Source organism: Pollachius pollachius, assembly GCF_949987615.1.
Source record: "Pollachius pollachius genome assembly, chromosome: 2".
In the NCBI taxonomy this organism is placed as follows: domain Eukaryota; kingdom Metazoa; phylum Chordata; class Actinopteri; order Gadiformes; family Gadidae; genus Pollachius; species Pollachius pollachius.
The window spans coordinates 34967789-34984938 of record NC_136935.1 but is presented as its reverse complement, the minus strand read 5'-3'; the positions used below and the strand labels follow the sequence as shown (position 1 = coordinate 34984938).

At 45.5% G+C, this 17150-nt stretch overlaps 3 protein-coding genes across 4 annotated transcripts; 2 read left to right on the top strand and 1 right to left on the bottom strand.

The window, feature by feature from the left end:
• The first annotated feature begins 608 nt into the window (after positions 1-608).
• Positions 609-8175, top strand: zfp91 (ZFP91 zinc finger protein, atypical E3 ubiquitin ligase). Of its 2 annotated transcripts, XM_079730994.1 has the most exons (13): positions 609-660; positions 926-1356; positions 1626-1663; positions 2043-2159; positions 2430-2475; positions 2760-2876; positions 3238-3336; positions 3625-3810; positions 4829-4879; positions 5389-5467; positions 5996-6110; positions 6542-6641; positions 7220-8175. In XM_079730994.1, the coding sequence occupies exons 2-13, from the start codon at positions 944-946 to the stop codon at positions 8160-8162; spliced, it is 2304 nt and encodes a 767-aa protein (XP_079587120.1). In that variant the 5' UTR covers positions 609-660; positions 926-943; the 3' UTR covers positions 8163-8175. The 2 variants fall into 2 exon arrangements, with proteins under 2 accessions (XP_079587120.1, XP_079587119.1); XM_079730993.1 differs by having other exon boundaries at positions 619-1356.
• Positions 8176-9397: 1222 nt separating this feature from the next.
• Positions 9398-10580, bottom strand: LOC307071872 (uncharacterized protein; the record flags this gene model as incomplete). Its single annotated transcript, XM_079730995.1, has 2 exons — positions 10242-10580; positions 9398-10067 (listed from the first exon to the last, which is right to left on the bottom strand). The coding sequence occupies exons 1-2, from the start codon at positions 10319-10321 to the stop codon at positions 9398-9400; spliced, it is 750 nt and encodes a 249-aa protein (XP_079587121.1). The 5' UTR covers positions 10322-10580.
• Positions 10581-11012: 432 nt separating this feature from the next.
• Positions 11013-17150, top strand: cntf (ciliary neurotrophic factor). The gene is made up of 3 exons (XM_079731118.1): positions 11013-11255; positions 14078-14398; positions 15957-17150. The coding sequence occupies exons 1-3, from the start codon at positions 11142-11144 to the stop codon at positions 16116-16118; spliced, it is 597 nt and encodes a 198-aa protein (XP_079587244.1). The 5' UTR covers positions 11013-11141; the 3' UTR covers positions 16119-17150.

The following is a 17150-nucleotide window of genomic DNA, read 5'->3' as shown; positions in this document are numbered from 1 at the left end:
CATCTGGTGGCAGGTCGTTTCTGTGCCACAGTGAGACACGTCTGTTTCTGCAGCGGCCATGATGCCTCCGAGGAGCTAATTGTATCCATAGTATATTAACCATGATATTAACGGAGCAAACAATAGTTAATCTTAAGGACATTTCACAAAATATAAATCTGTGATTTCGTTGCTAGAGTATTCTAATGACTAACCGCTTCAACTATAGTTTTAATACAATAAAGCTGATTAATAACATTAAGGATTATTATCATTATTAACAATAATAATGTAATAATGATTTAACTAGAGCACATTCAAACGAAGGCTTTGTATTTTCAGTCATATTTGAGTTACGTTTAAATTCAAAATAATAAACGATAAATTATACAGTAGCTGCCGTAATGCCGTAGATTACGTTTTTAATAGCCTACAATTCCCACACTACCCAAGAACAGCCATTTGAGAGCTTTGGCATGGCTTCGCTGCTGTTATTTTCCAGATATATAGGCGATCAGTTCCCATCCGCCATGTTTCAATGAACGGCGTGAGACGATCCCAATGCCTTTTCGTTGGCTAGAATGTGTTCCTTGTCGTCAATGTAACCTTGGTTTTATTTTTGGCTTAAAGGAGACGCAACAAAGCGTACAAAATGGATGTGCTCTAGGCCCGTGCGAATAAGTAGGTTTACTATAGCTTTAAGAAGGCGAAAATAGCGTCTGCTTCTTTAAAATGATATCGGTTTATTATTGAATAGATAATTAAGAAAAGTTTTAATTTATAAATCAATAAAATAGTGTGTATAATATCTGCGACGAATCCAACGCATTGTGTGAAATATGTCACTGTCGGATAAAGGCCTCTCACAATCAAAGCGTTTTTATATCAGAGCTCTTCCACTTCTCTTCAAATTACAATTAAACCTTGCGTTTGTGGGGGATCGCAGGTAAGACGAAAGAGATAGATGCAAATGGAATCGAAGAGTGGCCAAAATGAGGATGAAAATAAATGGGAAGAGTCCGAGGAACAGAAGGCCGCAGATCAGACCCCGACTACTAGTACAAGCGTAAGCCCGCGGAGGGGCTTGAGAGCCCGCAAGGTTGGCCGTCCAAAGTCGGGCGTACCCGCTTCACCGGACACCAATGGAGCGGCGCCGAGTCCCCGGAGCTCTGGCAGGGTTTTGCGAGACCGGTCAACCCGATCAGTGCCAGCTTGGTTAAAGGATACCAAAAGTGATGAGGAAGATGAACCTACTCCGTTACTAAGTGCAACCAAACGGAGAAAAGTTTCGTATTCTAGACGAAAGAAACCTACAGAATCTGGAGGTTGCTCTGACCAAGCTGAGGAGGTCGGTGGGGACAGTACTTCAACTAAAGAGTAAGTATTCCGTCCTCCCAATGTTGTTGCTGCTGTTGTTACTCATCAATAGCAACTTGACTTCCTCTTAAAGCTGTGTTGGTTGAGTCAACACCTGTCATATACAAAGTGTCGTTCAACTTTGTCAGTGCTTTGTGTCAAGATATAACCTTATCTTACCCAACGTCCTGCTTTGGTAAGATGACATGCCACCGAAAGAGACGACTCAACAAGCTCTATATAGAAATGCCCAACAATATATCTCTTATAGCTTTTTTGTTTACCCGCAGCTTGGAAGATCTGGATAACCCTGCCACAAATGTCCATGGTGAGGATGCTAAATTGTATGGCTTGGGGATGGCTTTTTGTGATGCTATTGTAACTCCCCTTCTTCAGTTGTTTGTGCCACGTAATTTATATTCATGTATGGTTTCCTAAATGTTGAAAGTCAAACTGATTTAACCCAATGAATGGTGTGTATATAAACAGTCCAGAAACAATAATATGGATGGAGCCTGTAATAGATACTTTTCTGTTAGATGCCAGTATAGTAAATACACACATTTAGTGTGTGTGTGTGTGTGAGTGTGTGTGTCTCTGTCTCTGTGTCTGTTTGTGTGTCTGCATGCATATAGACATGCCTGTATTTGTCTATGAATATGTCTACTCTGGTCTCTGTGTAATGGTCTTCTATTCCCCCCTACTAGTCTCTCCTACCAGGGGCCCGGCAGCCCAGTCCCGGGGTAAAACCTCCTCTGCCAGGGCAGCCAAGGGCTCTGCCAGGCCGATCTGTAAGAGTGAGCCGGGAACAGAGACCCTAGCAGGTAAGACTGGTGCTCGGCCTCCCACCTCTGATCAGTCCAACTGATTCACAAAATAATGCATGATAAAGATGCATTATTATATGCATATAACGTGATGTTAACGATGATGGTTGTGAGGATGACTTAATGATGATCATCCGTAGTCAATTTAGATCAATTTAATTAACGTTTTTTTAATGTATTAATTTCACATCTACTAGGGTGAAGTTCATTCTTAAATTCTCTGTTCCTCTCTCTCCCTCTATCTTTCTCTCTCATATATATGTGTAGTGACAGAGAGACAGGTGAAAGGGAAGGAGAAGGGCACCACAGCCATGTAAGTATATGGTTTAATAGGACCGGTTTTATATACTTTGGGTTCCTGTATAAGTCAGGAACACAGCAATCACAGAAGTCTCCCGTATCTGTTCCACCTCCAGAGCACAACTATGTAACCCAATTGATTGTGCTGACAATGTAGACCAACAAGTTTGTGTCTTCTAGTGCTTCCATTTCTAGAGTAGGGGGCTTTGAAACTACCATCGGTGAGTGAGTGAGGCAGTTTGTGGGTGTGTGTAAATGTGACGGCTGTGTATTGAAGGACCTTTACCTCTCCCCCAGTCAGAAGCAGGAGGAGGCCGAGGAGGATGAAGTCAATGAGGAAGATATGCCAGGAGAGAAAGGCCTTCTGTTTGAGGACCACCCCAGCGATGGCAACTACCAGCCCCAAGCTCACAGGTAGGCCACCAGACACAAAACCCATCTGGCTGCACTGCAAGGCCCCGACGGAGTTTAAGCCAAATCATAATAGGCTAGTTCAAACAGACAAAAGGGCTGGTTCGTAACCAAATATCAAAGCGCAGCATTTGGCCCGCTGGTTACTTAGCTGAGTCAAACTTTTCCCACACGCCCCCAAATACAATTCTGTATGCAATTGTTCAATAATACCGTGTGAAGGATCGTGTCTCGTCTCACCGCGGCATGGGTCTTTCAGCCGACAACCGATATATCTCAGTGACCTTTATTGTACCCTGTCAACATCACCTGGTTCTAGTGGGTTCTAGATTTGAACTTGTGGTGATTTTGTCTTTGGTTTCAGTGAAGAGGTAGAGGAGCAGGTGGGGGGTCTCAGCAGTGATGAGGATCTTCCCTTCAGAGATGACTTAAATGACCAAAGCTACAACCCCAAGCCTGAGAGGTAGTGTGTGTGTGTGTGTGATAAAAAACAAAACATGGATCCATTCATCTGATAAATAATAGTCCACTACAGACAGCAACCTTACAGGTGATTTGTACATTTGCAATATTGCCACAAACATGTACAGTCTGAAATATGTATAAATTAAATATTGACGATGACTAGATGATTCTAGTCACTATATTCCCAAACCTGTAGCTTGCAGTAACTGTCAACTGTTCTTAAGTCATAGTGTGGGACTGAGGTGTTGTCATTAACCTATTTGATTTGACCCCTTCTGTCTCTCAGAGAGGCTCTGAAGCCAAAGCGCCGGGCCCCTCCCAAGCCGAAGGAGAAGAAGGACGTCCCCACCCTCCCCTCCACGGCAGGAGAAGCTGCAGACGTCAAGGTGGAGGGCTCAGAGTACATGGAGCCCCTGGAGGAGGACGTCAAGACGGAGGAAGAGTCAAGGGAGGACCCAGAGGGACCCAGGAAGTACGTTCACCACCGCTTGCCAACCCGGGGCCCCGCCGTCAGACCTCAATCTGCCAGGGGCCCCGCCGTCAGACCTCAATCTCCCAGGGCCCCCGCCGTCAGACCTTAATCTGCCAGGGGCCCCGCCGTCAGACCTCAATCTGCCAGGGCCCCCGCCGTCAGACCGCAATCTGCCAGGGCCCCCGCCGTCAGACCGCAATCTGCCAGGGGCCGATGAGGCAAGGGTCGATTTCATGTATTAGCTGCAGTGTTCCGCACAGGGTACGATCCCTAAAGCTGGGGCCACAATACACGATTTAAAACCGAATACGATTGAGCAGCTCACATTTAACGACTGAAGTCTGCTGATTTCTCAGTCTCGTCTGCTAACACAGATAACCAGTGTAGTTGTTTTGGGAACATCAATTGAAAGTAGAAGGAGAGAAGGCCGCCGTTTAGACCCTACTGTGCGTCTGCCCAGATTATTTCTTCTACTCGACTTTGCGTTGTGTGGCCCCTGCTTCAACAACATGCTCGCTCGTCTCCAAAGGATTAAATGGTAAAATTTCAAGTAGTCAAGTTGCATTGTGGGTCTTAAGCCTCAGATCTAGGGGTGAAGTGCAGTCCTCATGAATGCGTACCGACTGGGATCCATTTCAAGGTGATTTGGCTCTGCGTTGGATTCTCCCTGCCTGGCTATCTCTTACAGTGTAGGGTTCTAAACCCAGGGAACCATTACTTTGTTGGCAGATGCTAGGGGATTTAATCATTAATATTACAATAAGGCACCTGCTACGTCATGATGAGACGACCACAGCGAACGTAAACCCTGGCTTGAGTTTTTAACACTGTCCAAAATATCCCTTTATTCGACCTCACACTATTACTCTCTGATATATAACTTTATTTCTTGGTGACAGGTGACTATGTTTGAGGAGCTGTATTGGGGATAGTCTGGTCATGCTTACATAATATATAATTTGAAAGAACATGTATATATTGTTTGGTGGGGTGGCTAAACGCATGGTTCTCCCAACAGGAGAGGGAGACGAAGGAAAGATGATAAAACCCCAAGGCTTCCAAAGAGAAGGTAACGAGAATATCCCTCACAGGCACTTGTGTCTGTTCACAATGAATCTACTGGTGCTAAAACATCCTTACATGCACCAACCCTACTGTCTTGCATACCCCTTCAACTGCTGATTTGCTACTACGAGTTGGATTATTTTTTTGTATGTTAGAACATTTATCACTTTATCTTGAAAACCTATTGCAGCAGTATATTAAGTATGTGTTTTTTGGGTCAGTTTAATAGAATAGTCACACATAAGCCATTTCTCTTCAAACATACTTCCATGGTGGTAAAAGTTCAAGTCCAAAAACTTTAGTTTTTGGACTTGACCTTTTACTGGGTGAGTCATTCAAATATTTGAATGACTCTCTTTATCAGTTTCCTTAACAAAACCCCAATATGGTGTTGTGTACGTTATTTGCATATCAGTGTTTTTTTATCGCTGCTATGTCTTGTATACAAAAGTCTAAATAAGGGGTTTTGATATCATCATGCAGAGAAACCACGCAAGCTCTTTCTCGTTACAGGAAGAAGCCCCCGGTTCAGTACGTGCGCTGCGAGATCGAAGGCTGCGGCACAGTGTTGGCCCATCCACGCTACCTGCAGGTACGATGCGTGCACTCTCCTGCCACGTGCACTCTCCTGCCGGTACACCTCCATAGAGACACACCTTTTTATTAACACAAAAACCAAACTTAAATGTGATAGATCTGTTCTGTCATGTGTCGGCTGTATGCACAAGTAGGGGATTAGGGAATCTTGCTCAAGGATGCCTACAGGTAGACAGTGGACCTTGGGGTTTAACCCAGAACATTTGGAGTGGGAATCAAATCAAAGGCTATTCTGCTCTCTCTATGTACATTTCCCTGCAAATCTGGTATAAGACCTTCATCTGTAAGTTGGATGAAGGAAACCACAATCAATGCAGTATGTGATGTTTTTTTAATTCCTCTTTTCTTTATATTTAAGTACATTTATTTTTTAATAATTAATTAACCTTGAATGCAAAATGCATTGTCTTGGTTAAAAATGATAGGGTAAAACCTCTATATTGGCATGTGACATTGCTGCAATGTGTTTGGGCCTTTAGCGTCCTACTAACGTTATGGACACCTGTGTATTTGCTGACCACAGCACCACATAAAGTACCAGCACCTGCTGAAGAAGAAGTATGTGTGCCCTCATCCGTCCTGCGGTCGTCTCTTCAGACTGCAGAAACAGCTGCTGCGCCACGCCAAACACCACACAGGTACCCAGCCTCGTCTTACCGTACCTTGACCTCTTCATCACTACTCCGGTTTCTGAGGGTTCTTTCTGAAAACCTAAAGTAATAGAAGTATATCTCCACATCGGCAAGGGCTATAATCTGTAATTATGGTGCGAAAAGAACTATAACGCATGTTAGATTGTTGTGAAAGTGAAATAATTAATGTGGTTACTGCTTGGCTAGAGTGAATAAAGCTAGAACACAGCATAAGTGGAAGGAGTAGCATCAAGGTAAATGCAATAAAAAGTATGTAAACAAATAATGCTTATTATAAACTGTGGAGGTTTACATTAATTGTGGCCATTACATCATTATACAGTGTATGCCACTAAACCATTCTTGAATGTGGTGATGTCTAATTTACATAAACCCTGTGGTGTGACGACCTGTGTATCTTGGTGTGTTTCTCCCAGACCAGAGGGACTACATCTGTGAGTTCTGCGCCCGTGCGTTCAAGAGCTCCCACAACCTGGCGGTCCACAGAATGATCCACACTGGGGAGAAGCCACTGCAGTAAGTCCTGTTCTTCTACTCTAGTAGAAACAACAAGGGTCAACAAGGTAAATTGCAAGGTCAATCAAAGACCTTGAGACCTTAAGACCTTCACGTAGCGGCCATGCTGGCTTGTTGGGTGTGGAAATCTTCTAAAAGCACCGGGTTTAATATCTGTCTGGTCAGATCTGGCCTTGCGGAACGGTCTGGTCTTGCGGCAGCAGACAAGCAGAGTGCCAAACTGATGCCTTTTTGTTTACTTTGTTCACCATAAGTGCCGCAAGCACCAAGTAAATGTTAAGACAGAATATGGCATGTTCCGCAGGACTACACAAGAATCATGATGGAATCAATTACATATTAGCAGAATAAAGACAAAAGTGCAAATTCATATAAATTAATCTGCAAAACAAACAAAACCTATAACGAACGTTGTCTCATAGATATTAACTGTCAGATTTTGCTCTGTAGCGTAGTGCAGTGCAGGTTTGACTCACTCACTCACCTTTCTCACTCATTCACCTCTCACAATTGCCTCTCTCTGTCATACCTACCTCTCTTTCTCTCTCTCACCTGAGTGTGTGTCCTCCACCCACCAGGTGTGAGATCTGCGGCTTCACCTGCCGCCAGAAGGCGTCCCTCAACTGGCACATGAAGAAGCACGACGCCGACGCCACCTACCAGTTCTCCTGCTCCATCTGCGGCAAGAAGTTTGAGAAGAAGGACTGCGTGGTCGCCCACAAGGCCAAGAGCCACCCCGAGGTGCTGATCGCCGAGGCCCTGGCCGCCAATGCCGGCGCGCTCATCACCACCCCGGCCTCCATACTGGAGCTGCAGGGGGCGCAGGTCCGGCCGGCCCAGCCCGAGGCGGCCGGCCTGGAGGCGGCCCCAGCGACGGGCCAGCACCACGTTGGCCACCAGGTGGTGCTGCTAGGGCAGGACCACCAGAGCCTCCACACCATGCAGGTGCCGGTGACCATCGCCCTGTCCCCGGCCGCCCCCCCGTCGCCCGACGGCCGGCAGCAGCAGCAGCAGCAGCACCTGCAGCAGCAGCAGCAGCACCTGCAGCTCCAGATGCCCCTCCACTTCGTCCAGACCAGCGGCCCCCACGGCCAGCAGCAGCACCCGCAGATCAAGCAGCTCACCCTCACCCACTCCGGAGCGGTGGTGTCCCAGCCCCAGATCCAGCAGCTCACCCTCCACTCCGGCCCGGTGGTGGCCCAGCACCAGGCCCAGCTGCTGCAGCCCCAGCAGCAGCAGCTGGGCCAGACGGAGGTGCTCCACATGACCTTCCAGCCGGTGGGCCAGACCCAGGGCCACCTCCAGCAGATCCCCCTCCAGCTGCAGGCTCTGCAGGCGGCCCCCGTGGCCCAGGGGGCCGCCCAGCACCAGGGCGTCGTGGCCAACGGGGACGGCTACGTCCTGGACACTTCCGTCCTCGGCTCCCCCGTCTCCTCGGCCCTCCACCAGCAGAGCCCGGCGGTGGTCTGGGAGCAGACCGCCGAGGGGCTGGCTGATGCGGGGGTGCAGGCGCTGCTTTAACGCCATGAGGACACGACACACACAGGGACCGTGCACGCTAAACATGAAATGAACGACGAGGAACTGGGATGAGATAGATGGATGTTATTGTCAGTGACCCTATATGCTATAATGCAACGTTTTGAGATGCGCGTAAAATCGCGAATGTATGATTTAACCCCACGTTCTGATAACGTTTTGGATAAAACGTGTCAGGGAGCGATGTCTGCGTCTGTTTAAAGTCCCTGTGTACGTCAAAGTTGTTTGTACATAAAGTGATGTAATGTTAGTCCAAACTTAACTGGTCTTTTATATTAGTGTGTTTGCGTGCATTTGTGTTTAAAACTAGTTGAAGGACATTATGTTTTGCTATTGCAGAACACAAACTTATATGCAAAGCTATAGCATAGCACCATGTGTAATACAACATATTAATGTGTAGACAAATGTATTTAACAACATTCTGGGTTCTGTACAATGTATTAGTGTTTTGTTTCACAGGCATAGAACAGAAAATACTCAATGGTCTCAGAAAATGTGGAGCTTTTATGTTGGATCAAGCAGTTTTATTTTTAAAGCAACAATTATGAAAACCCCAAGTTGTGTCTCCAATAAACCTTGTCATACACAATATAGAGCATCACATAAACTGTTTATAAGATCACTAAATGTCTTTACATTGTGAGATGCTGCCTTGTCTGTTTAGTTCAACTATAGCTATGCTTATCTTTGAAATCGAGAAACGCTTCCTATGTCTTATGAGAAAAAAGGACATCTGAATAAATATATACATTGTATAAAGTCCCAAGTATACAAATCCTAAACACAAACCTCCTATACAGGAAACACATGTATACATCTTAAAGGGCCCCAATTATACCACCAGGTGGTATTGGATAGACGGTACAAGGGCAATCTACCCTACAGTGACATGACATTTGGGGGCGTGTCTTCTATGTTTGATAGGTCTGCCCAAGGGCGTAGGAACCGGGGGGGACGTGTCCCCTCCAATATCGGAGACAGGCGCATTTGTCCCACCTAAAAATTATACCGGATCTGTCAGGTTTCCGATGTGTCCCCCCCAATGTTAAACTCATTCCTACACCCCTGGGTCTGCCTACCAGTTGGTACTGTCCAGTGGGTAGACTGATTTCACGATTCTGGCCTGGCTTATAAGGGCTAATCCACATCACTTATCATCGTAACGTACGTGCCCTTAAACACTAAATACACACCAACCGACTGGTAGGACAGGCTCAGGACATCTTGGGGCGATCTCTCTCCTTCTGCTGCACGTACTGCTTCATGGCCCGCTTGGGAGGAATCAGGGTGTTGCTAAGTCCTACCCTCCTCTTCTTGCCTGGCTGTCCATCGTCCTCTCCTTTTGAGCCAGCCGGGTGGGACTCCCCCGGACTGGAGTCGGCCATCTCCTGGCCGGGGTCACTGTGGACGGCGAGTGGGTTTTGGAGGTCGCTGTCGTGCGCGTACTTGCATTTGATGCCAAACCTGCAGCGTCCGTCCTTCCGGTACGCCACACACACCCTCTTGCCCCCGATGAGTGCAGGCTTGGCCTGCATCGTGAGCGGAACGTGTTTCTGCAACACGTTCAGTTTCTGGTCCGCTTGTGCCTTGAAGGGGTTGGCAAACACACCGCTCCCTGCGCAGGTGCCTAGCGGAGGGGGAGGGAGTTTGTTTGGAGGAGGGAGAGAGCGTATGGCTGGTGGTGGAGGTTGTGGTTGCCGGTGAGGAGTAGATGGAGATGATGCTGTCACAGCTAAAGAACGCCGCCGGGTAGAGGGTCGTGTTTCATCCTGTCCTTCTGGTTCAGAGTTACCGTCAGACTCACTGGACGCAGAGCCAGATTCCAACAGGAAGTTTCGCGTCTTGGTGACGACTGTTTTTGCCTTTAGGGTCACTCCTTCGGAACTTCATGAGGAACAGATGGAATTAGACATTCAGACGGAGGATTAGGTTCGATTGACAGGACTGAGGGGGAGGGACATAGGATGTCTAACACTCGCATTAAATGCCAAAACCAAACAAGGTCGGCTCGGAAAACTAAACAACATGGAGCAAGTTTTTTGTGTGGTGGTTTATTACCTATTTGTTCCGTTGTTACCGTCTCCATCCTCTTCGCTCTCTGACTCAGAGGACACCCCGTAGCCGACCAGAGAGTTCATCCCCTCCACACAACACACACACGATGTTACGATCGGTCACGTTAGAAGCTATGCTAAAATGTAGCTAGGATGCTAAACTACTACTGCCCTTGACACGGCTGGTCGAAACATCATCGTTGGAAAAATCCAATGAAACGCTTGGAATTATAATTATTCTAAACCAAAACAATATAAGTATTGTGTTGCACTCATCCAGATCTAAACATCGACGTATTTACGTTTATGCCGTCGTTCCCTCTAGTGCCGTCTCAAGGTGCACCGCGCATGTCCGTTGAAGTCCTGCCACGTAGCGGACAGGAGTGGAATATCCGTAATTGGGACCAAATGCCAATAGCATTATTAATTGGTCTACATTTAATCGAAGATGAGACACCGTATATTTATTCGTTATAATCTGGTTGGTAAAACATTTGTATATTAACGTCAATTATTATGTTATGTACTCATTTTTCAAACCAAGTTTTTTATTTTTCTAAGTAATAACGAAGGAAAATTAAATAATGATTAATTGCTTGCGATTCTGACTCAGATTAACACATTCTCAGGAAAGGAGTGAAGGGCCAACTCATGAATAACCCCCGCCTGTGTCCTTAAGTATCCCTGAACTGGCGTCAGTTTCCGCAGTAACGGACGGGAATCGTAATGAGTGTCTCTGGCAGAATTACAGCCGATCGGAAGGGGGAGGCTCCCACGGGCTGCCTGAACCATGGCCAAGAAACTGCTCCCGAGATGAAGTAGTCGGCTTTAACCTGATGTAGCAGTCGCCAGCCTGTTGCTTTTGTCGTGTGTCGCACCAACGTTCTGCTATAGAAGAAGTTCAATGGCAGGTCGCCGGAGGAGATTCACCGAGGGGGAGACCAGCCGCGCGGCCGCAAGGTCTGCTGCTCTCGCCGATCTACTGCACAGTGAATGTGGACACCTACTGGAACTTTATGTGAGTATATTTTCCACCACCGCACTAAAAGCTGTGAGAGATCTCCATGTGCCTTGGGATTGGCGAGTGTTGAGGCAACCTTAAGACGAAATGAGCCATGGAGTTTGAATGGGAAAATGCATAAGCTGTGTGTCTGACCTCAAGCGAATGTGTTTCTCATGTTATAACGGTGTGTGTGTGTGTGAGTGTGTGTGTGTGTGTGTGTGCGCGCGTGTGTGTTTGTGTGTGTGTGAGAGAGAGAGAGAGAGAGAGAGAGAGAGAGAGAGAGAGAGAGAGAGAGAGAGAGGAAAGGGATAGACCACAAGAAAAGAAGTAGAAAGTTGTTACATTGGTACCACAGGGGGTTGGAATGCTGTGTGTGTGTGTGTGTGTGTGTGTGTGTGTGTGTGTGTGTGTGTGTGTGTGTGTGTGTGTGTGTGTGTGTGTGTGTGTGTGTGCATGAAGCAGAGGGATGGAAAGAGGTGGGAGTTCATACTGGCACAAGCTTGTTAATGCATATAGGACTCTCTGTCTTGCTCTCTCTCTCTCTCTCTCTCTCTCCCCCCCCCCCCCCCCCCCCTTCACAAACCTGTGAGACTCTGCCAGTAGGTGTGTGTGTGTGTATGTTTGTTTGTGTGTATGCATGTTTGAATGGGTGAGTGTTTGTGTGTGTGCTGGAATGTCTGTGTGGGTGTGTGTGGGCGTGTGTGCGTGTGCTGGGATGTTTGGTGTATCCCTGTTTATTAGAACTAGCTGGTTGCCAGCCAGCTCCCTGTTTCATCCTCTCATTTGATCTGTTACCACGGTATCGGAGCTTCCATTCCGCCTGTCAACTTCCTGTCCGCACCCATCCATGGTCGCTGGAGATAATGTCCCATGTAGGATTTATACTGTACGCCTCTGCACACCAGAGCCTGGTCCAGGCACCAAACGTATACGTCTGGGAACAGTTTTAGGTTCCCTGTTGCTTTATTAACAGAAGACCCTGCATGCCTGGAGGCCTTATATTATGACCTAAACCTGACAGATTAGAGATCATTGTCGTTTATACCTCAGAGACCGCAAATTAATGTCCACTGAAGGATAGTGTGATGGAAAAAATGTAAAATAAATAATCAGTTCCTGTTAATGTCTATTATGTAAACACAAATACATTATATTAGACATGAACAGACACTAGATTGTATACATGCTTATACTTACTTGCTATTACTAATATATATAGTAATATCAAGTAAGTTTAAATATGTATGAAACCCAGTTTCTGTCCTTGTGTCTGTTAACTGGAGGGAGCTACACAATGTCTTTGTGTATACATAACAGACATTATTATGTGTCCAAAATACATTGTATTAGACATTGACCGACAATAAACTCAGACTTGGGACTGAAATCCTTAAGACGAGTCTCCTCCGTCTACCGGTTTAGTGTGAGTGGTGACCTTTCCTGGGATAATTGAAGATAATCCTCCTACAAAAAAGGTAATTCCCTTTTATTTTGTCGGGTTTGTCCTTCCAACTGTAGACGGCCTCTTCCTCCTCACTCCTGTGGAGGCACGCTGAGGAAATTAAGCACCACTCTATCTGACTCACACTGGTACCAACTTGCACACAGGTCTAAACATCATGCATAGAATGTAACACGCTCCCTTGGGAATTCATAAGGGCTCACTTCCTGAATTGCACCACACACTAACACCAATCCGTTTCGGTAATGACTCCAATGTCAGGGAACAGCTGACAATCCAGACGCTGTCTGAAGGTGAAGGTGGTCAGTTGTTGGGAAGACACACACTCAGGTGAGAGAGAGAAAGAGAGGTAGGTATGACAGAGAGAGGCAAGTGCAGTGATGGTGTATGTGGGAGGGGTCTTGGCTCGGTTCTCGTCGTGTCTGGGAAGTTTCGTCAGTGGGTCGCCATAACATTCCCGCCGGTCGACGATAGCCAACAGCAGACTTTTAGACCTCACCACCACCACCACTACCTCTACCACCACCACCATCAATACCACCTCGACCACCTCAACCATCAACATTACCACCACCATCACCACCACCACCACCATTACCCCAACCAACAACACCACCACCACCATCATTACCACCACCAACATCACCACCACCACCACTACAACCACAATCACTACCACCACCACAACCACCATTTATATTTTCATTTAAAAGTTGTTATTGATTTTCAGACATCAGACAAATAAAACCAATAATATAAATATAAACAAATAAATAAATAAAACAATACATGAGACAAAAATGAAAGATTGTATCCGATATAGGATGTATGCCTTCATACCCTCTATATACCCCATCTAGCCTATCTTACTACTACCTATTTCTGGGCGTCTGCCCAGTGGCACCCCCTAGCGGTGACACGCAGAGACACGAACAACGCTACGCCCACCTCATTCCGTTCTCTGAATACAAAACAAAAACATGTTGAGTGACCTTTGACTTGATAAGCAAAAAAACTGGTTAATAATAATTACTAATACATCTATGGCTCAATGTCAAACCTCACAAGATGTGATTGGCCATGTCCTTAAAACCATCCCTGAAACAGCACACCCTTGAATCGTGCAGAACAGTGTTTTAAATGTGCTTTACGTAGACGAGCAAAAAAAGGTTGTAGTGCTACACAGTCTGTTTTAAATCAACAACTACTAGTAGAATCATGGCCATAGGGATACAAGGTTAGTCGATTTTTTTTTCACTTGTTGGTAATTGTTTTAGATTGCAAGACAGCGGATAACATTCCTACTGTTTATTTCCTTCTCCTGTTTCGCATGTGTGACATGTTTTCCTTCCCTTGTGTGATCTCTCCCCTCCAGAGGAAGAAGGAGAGCCTTGGAACCGATCTGGTCCTGTCTGACCTGTTGCTGGTCTCTGTCCCACCCGCCTCCTCCCAGCTGGAGGTCCGAGACCAGCTGTGGCGCATCCACTCCGCCCTGGGTCAGTGTCGCTGCCTGCTGGAGCGGGCCATTGCCAGGGAAGAGCAGGCTTTTGGGGTGACAGCGGTGTTGAAGGCTGACTACCAGAAACAGAGGAAGGCGGTGAAGGACAGGCTGGCGCTGCTTCTCGCCAGCACGCGGGAGCTCCTACAGGCCTTCAGTGGAACTGCAGGTCTGACGACCACCACCAACTGTCAAGAGGTAGGGTGGCAGTCTAACCGATTCTTCCGAGTTTCTATACATTTTATTTGAGTTTATATTTGTTTTATATAAGTTGATATGTTTTGTACGGATACAAATGTAAATACAGGGACAGGTAGCTGCATTCAATGTTAATGGCTCTACAAACACAATGTTACTGTTGTATTGTTAATGTTATATTTTGCCAGCATCTCCCTTTAAGTATAATAATATAATATATGTTAAATTTAGAGGAAGTTATTATCAAAATTGTCTTACATTACTGTAAATTCATATATTTCTTACCATGCTGGTCCCTAGTTTGAAACTAACCCTGGCAGTGTAACTGAGGTGCTGCTGCTGCACCAGTTGAGCAACCCTCATACCGCAATTAGCCCAGACACAGACGTGGAAAAAAAACACACACATTCATGATTGGACACAAACACAAAGACACGACACGCACTAGGAGCGATGAACTTTATAATAATGAAATTCCTCCTACCCACAAATCTCTTTCTCTGTCTCTCAAGTATATATAATTAATAATGTGTGTGAATGGCACACACATAATGTGTGTGCCATTCACACACATTATTAGGATATTAACATTACAAAACAAAAACTCCTTGAGATTGACGTGCATGCACATATAGATTAAATAAGCGTCCAAACCTAGAACACCTTAGAGACGCACCACTACATACATATACCTACAAAAATCAAAACAAGAAAGTAATGTGTACCATCACGTTAACATGTTCAGGTAACCATTGAACAATCGTGGGAGGGTTAGGCTTAAACCGACTAAGACAAATTATTTTGGCCTATGCAGTATTTAGCACCCTGTGTTTAACAGGTGTGATTCAACAAGTGATACTTCCATTAAGAACAACAGCGGGTGCTGGGGAATATCCCGGTCCTAGAATTCTCCAGAAGTCCAAAAAAAGGCTATTTTTGAGCAGGCCCAAAAGCTTAGTCCCCCACGTGCCCCCGCTTCTCAAGCATTGGTTGGTAGCGTCGCTTTGAAAGACGCAGGCAGTCAGCGGGGCCGTGATGAAGTTGTTCCCTTCAAAGGCCTCCAGCCTCTGTGACGTCCAGAACATATGTCTTCCCAGGCATCCTTGTCCACTCTTGTGTTCCAGACCCATGGTCCTTTGATATGTTGAGTTTATTCAAATTTCCATGTAGGTTATTTAGCAGATGCTTTTATCCAAAGTGACTTACAATAAGTACATTTTTCAGAGGGAAGAAAAACAATGTGTCGCTGTCGGTACAGTTAGGCTGTTCATGGAACCAAATGCCAAGCACTAACAATTGCTAGGTTAACTCCTTCCCTGTATGTAACAAAGCTAGCTAGGATAAGATGCTACATAATGCTAAGTACTATTTTCAAGTGCAAGGATGTACAACATACAACAAGTGTGAACATTTAGTTCCATTAAGTATTATCAGACAAACAAGCATTAACTTTTTTGTATCCGAGAGATAGAAGTGTTTGAGTTGATTTGGGCCTGTTAACTCCAATCTACGGTAGACCGTTCTAAATCCTTGTGTTGGTACCCCTCTGCGCTGGCAGCCGGACGGGTCCACGGTGCTGTTCGAGGTGAAGATGTGGATCTACCGGATCTACCGGGAGCTGGAATACTGGAGCCTGGCCGCCATCACCCCCCTGCAGGCGCTGGCCGGGACGGCCTCCGTCCGCATGTCCACCAGGAGTAGGAGGAACATGAGGAGATAAGGGAGGGAGGGAGAGGAGTGCGGAGGGTTGGAGGAAATGGCAAAGAGGAGAGGTGTGTGTGTGTGTGTGTGTGTGTGTGTGTGTGTGTGTGTGTGTGTGTGTGTGTGTGTGCGCGTGTGTGTGTGTGTGTGCGTGTGTGTGTGTGCGTGTGTGTGTGTGTGTGTTTGTGTGTGTGTGTGTGCGGAGGATTGCCAAGGCAACAGAAAGGAGTTTTGCGAGGTTCAGTTCAGGAGGAGGTGTTTTTTATCCCCTGGTGCAACAAGAGGAACAAAGAATGTGAAGACGACCCTAATCTTGAACTAAAACAGTCTGTGAAGAGTGAGCGAGAGTACAAATATATTTTGACACATAAGGTGTATTGCTAGATAAAGTAGACAGATTCAGAAGAAAAAGCAACAATAGTAAATTTTCAGCATTAAATGCATAAAGTGATTTGATACACATTGTTGCTGGTTATGGTCATGTCATGCTTAGCGTGGTTATATACCCGAAGGCAGGCTATCTTGTTTGTTTTATATTTCTTTCTTTCTTATTCTTTCTTCATTTTTTATGGTTATTTTCATATTTCAAATGTCATGCTTTGGATGGGAGGAAAAGTCATTGGTAAAAATTATCGTAAATTTGGCTTTCCATTCATTTGAGTTAAATGTATTTAATTTGTTTTATTTAATTTGGATAATTTAAGTTAATGTCATTCTGTAGGTCATTTTTTTAAGTAACTCACTAACATGGGGGACATGCTTTGTTAAATCCAAAATTCCAAGTTCGTTTTAAAGGTAGGTCGTATCTTTGTTATTCATGTTTGAAAACTATGGTTTAGTATTACTTTGAACAATTCCGCCATCTAGTGGCATTTATTTCTTTGAAGGGGGCGTATGTTAAATAGCGTCATCTGCTGTTCGTAATGCACATTGCTTTATCTTTGTTCTAACGTTTATTTTTATTTCTTCACTGTTTACTGACGAACTTCCAAGGACCAAAGATACAAATCTACAATTATTGATTATTTAGGAGAAATAAAGAATAGATTAT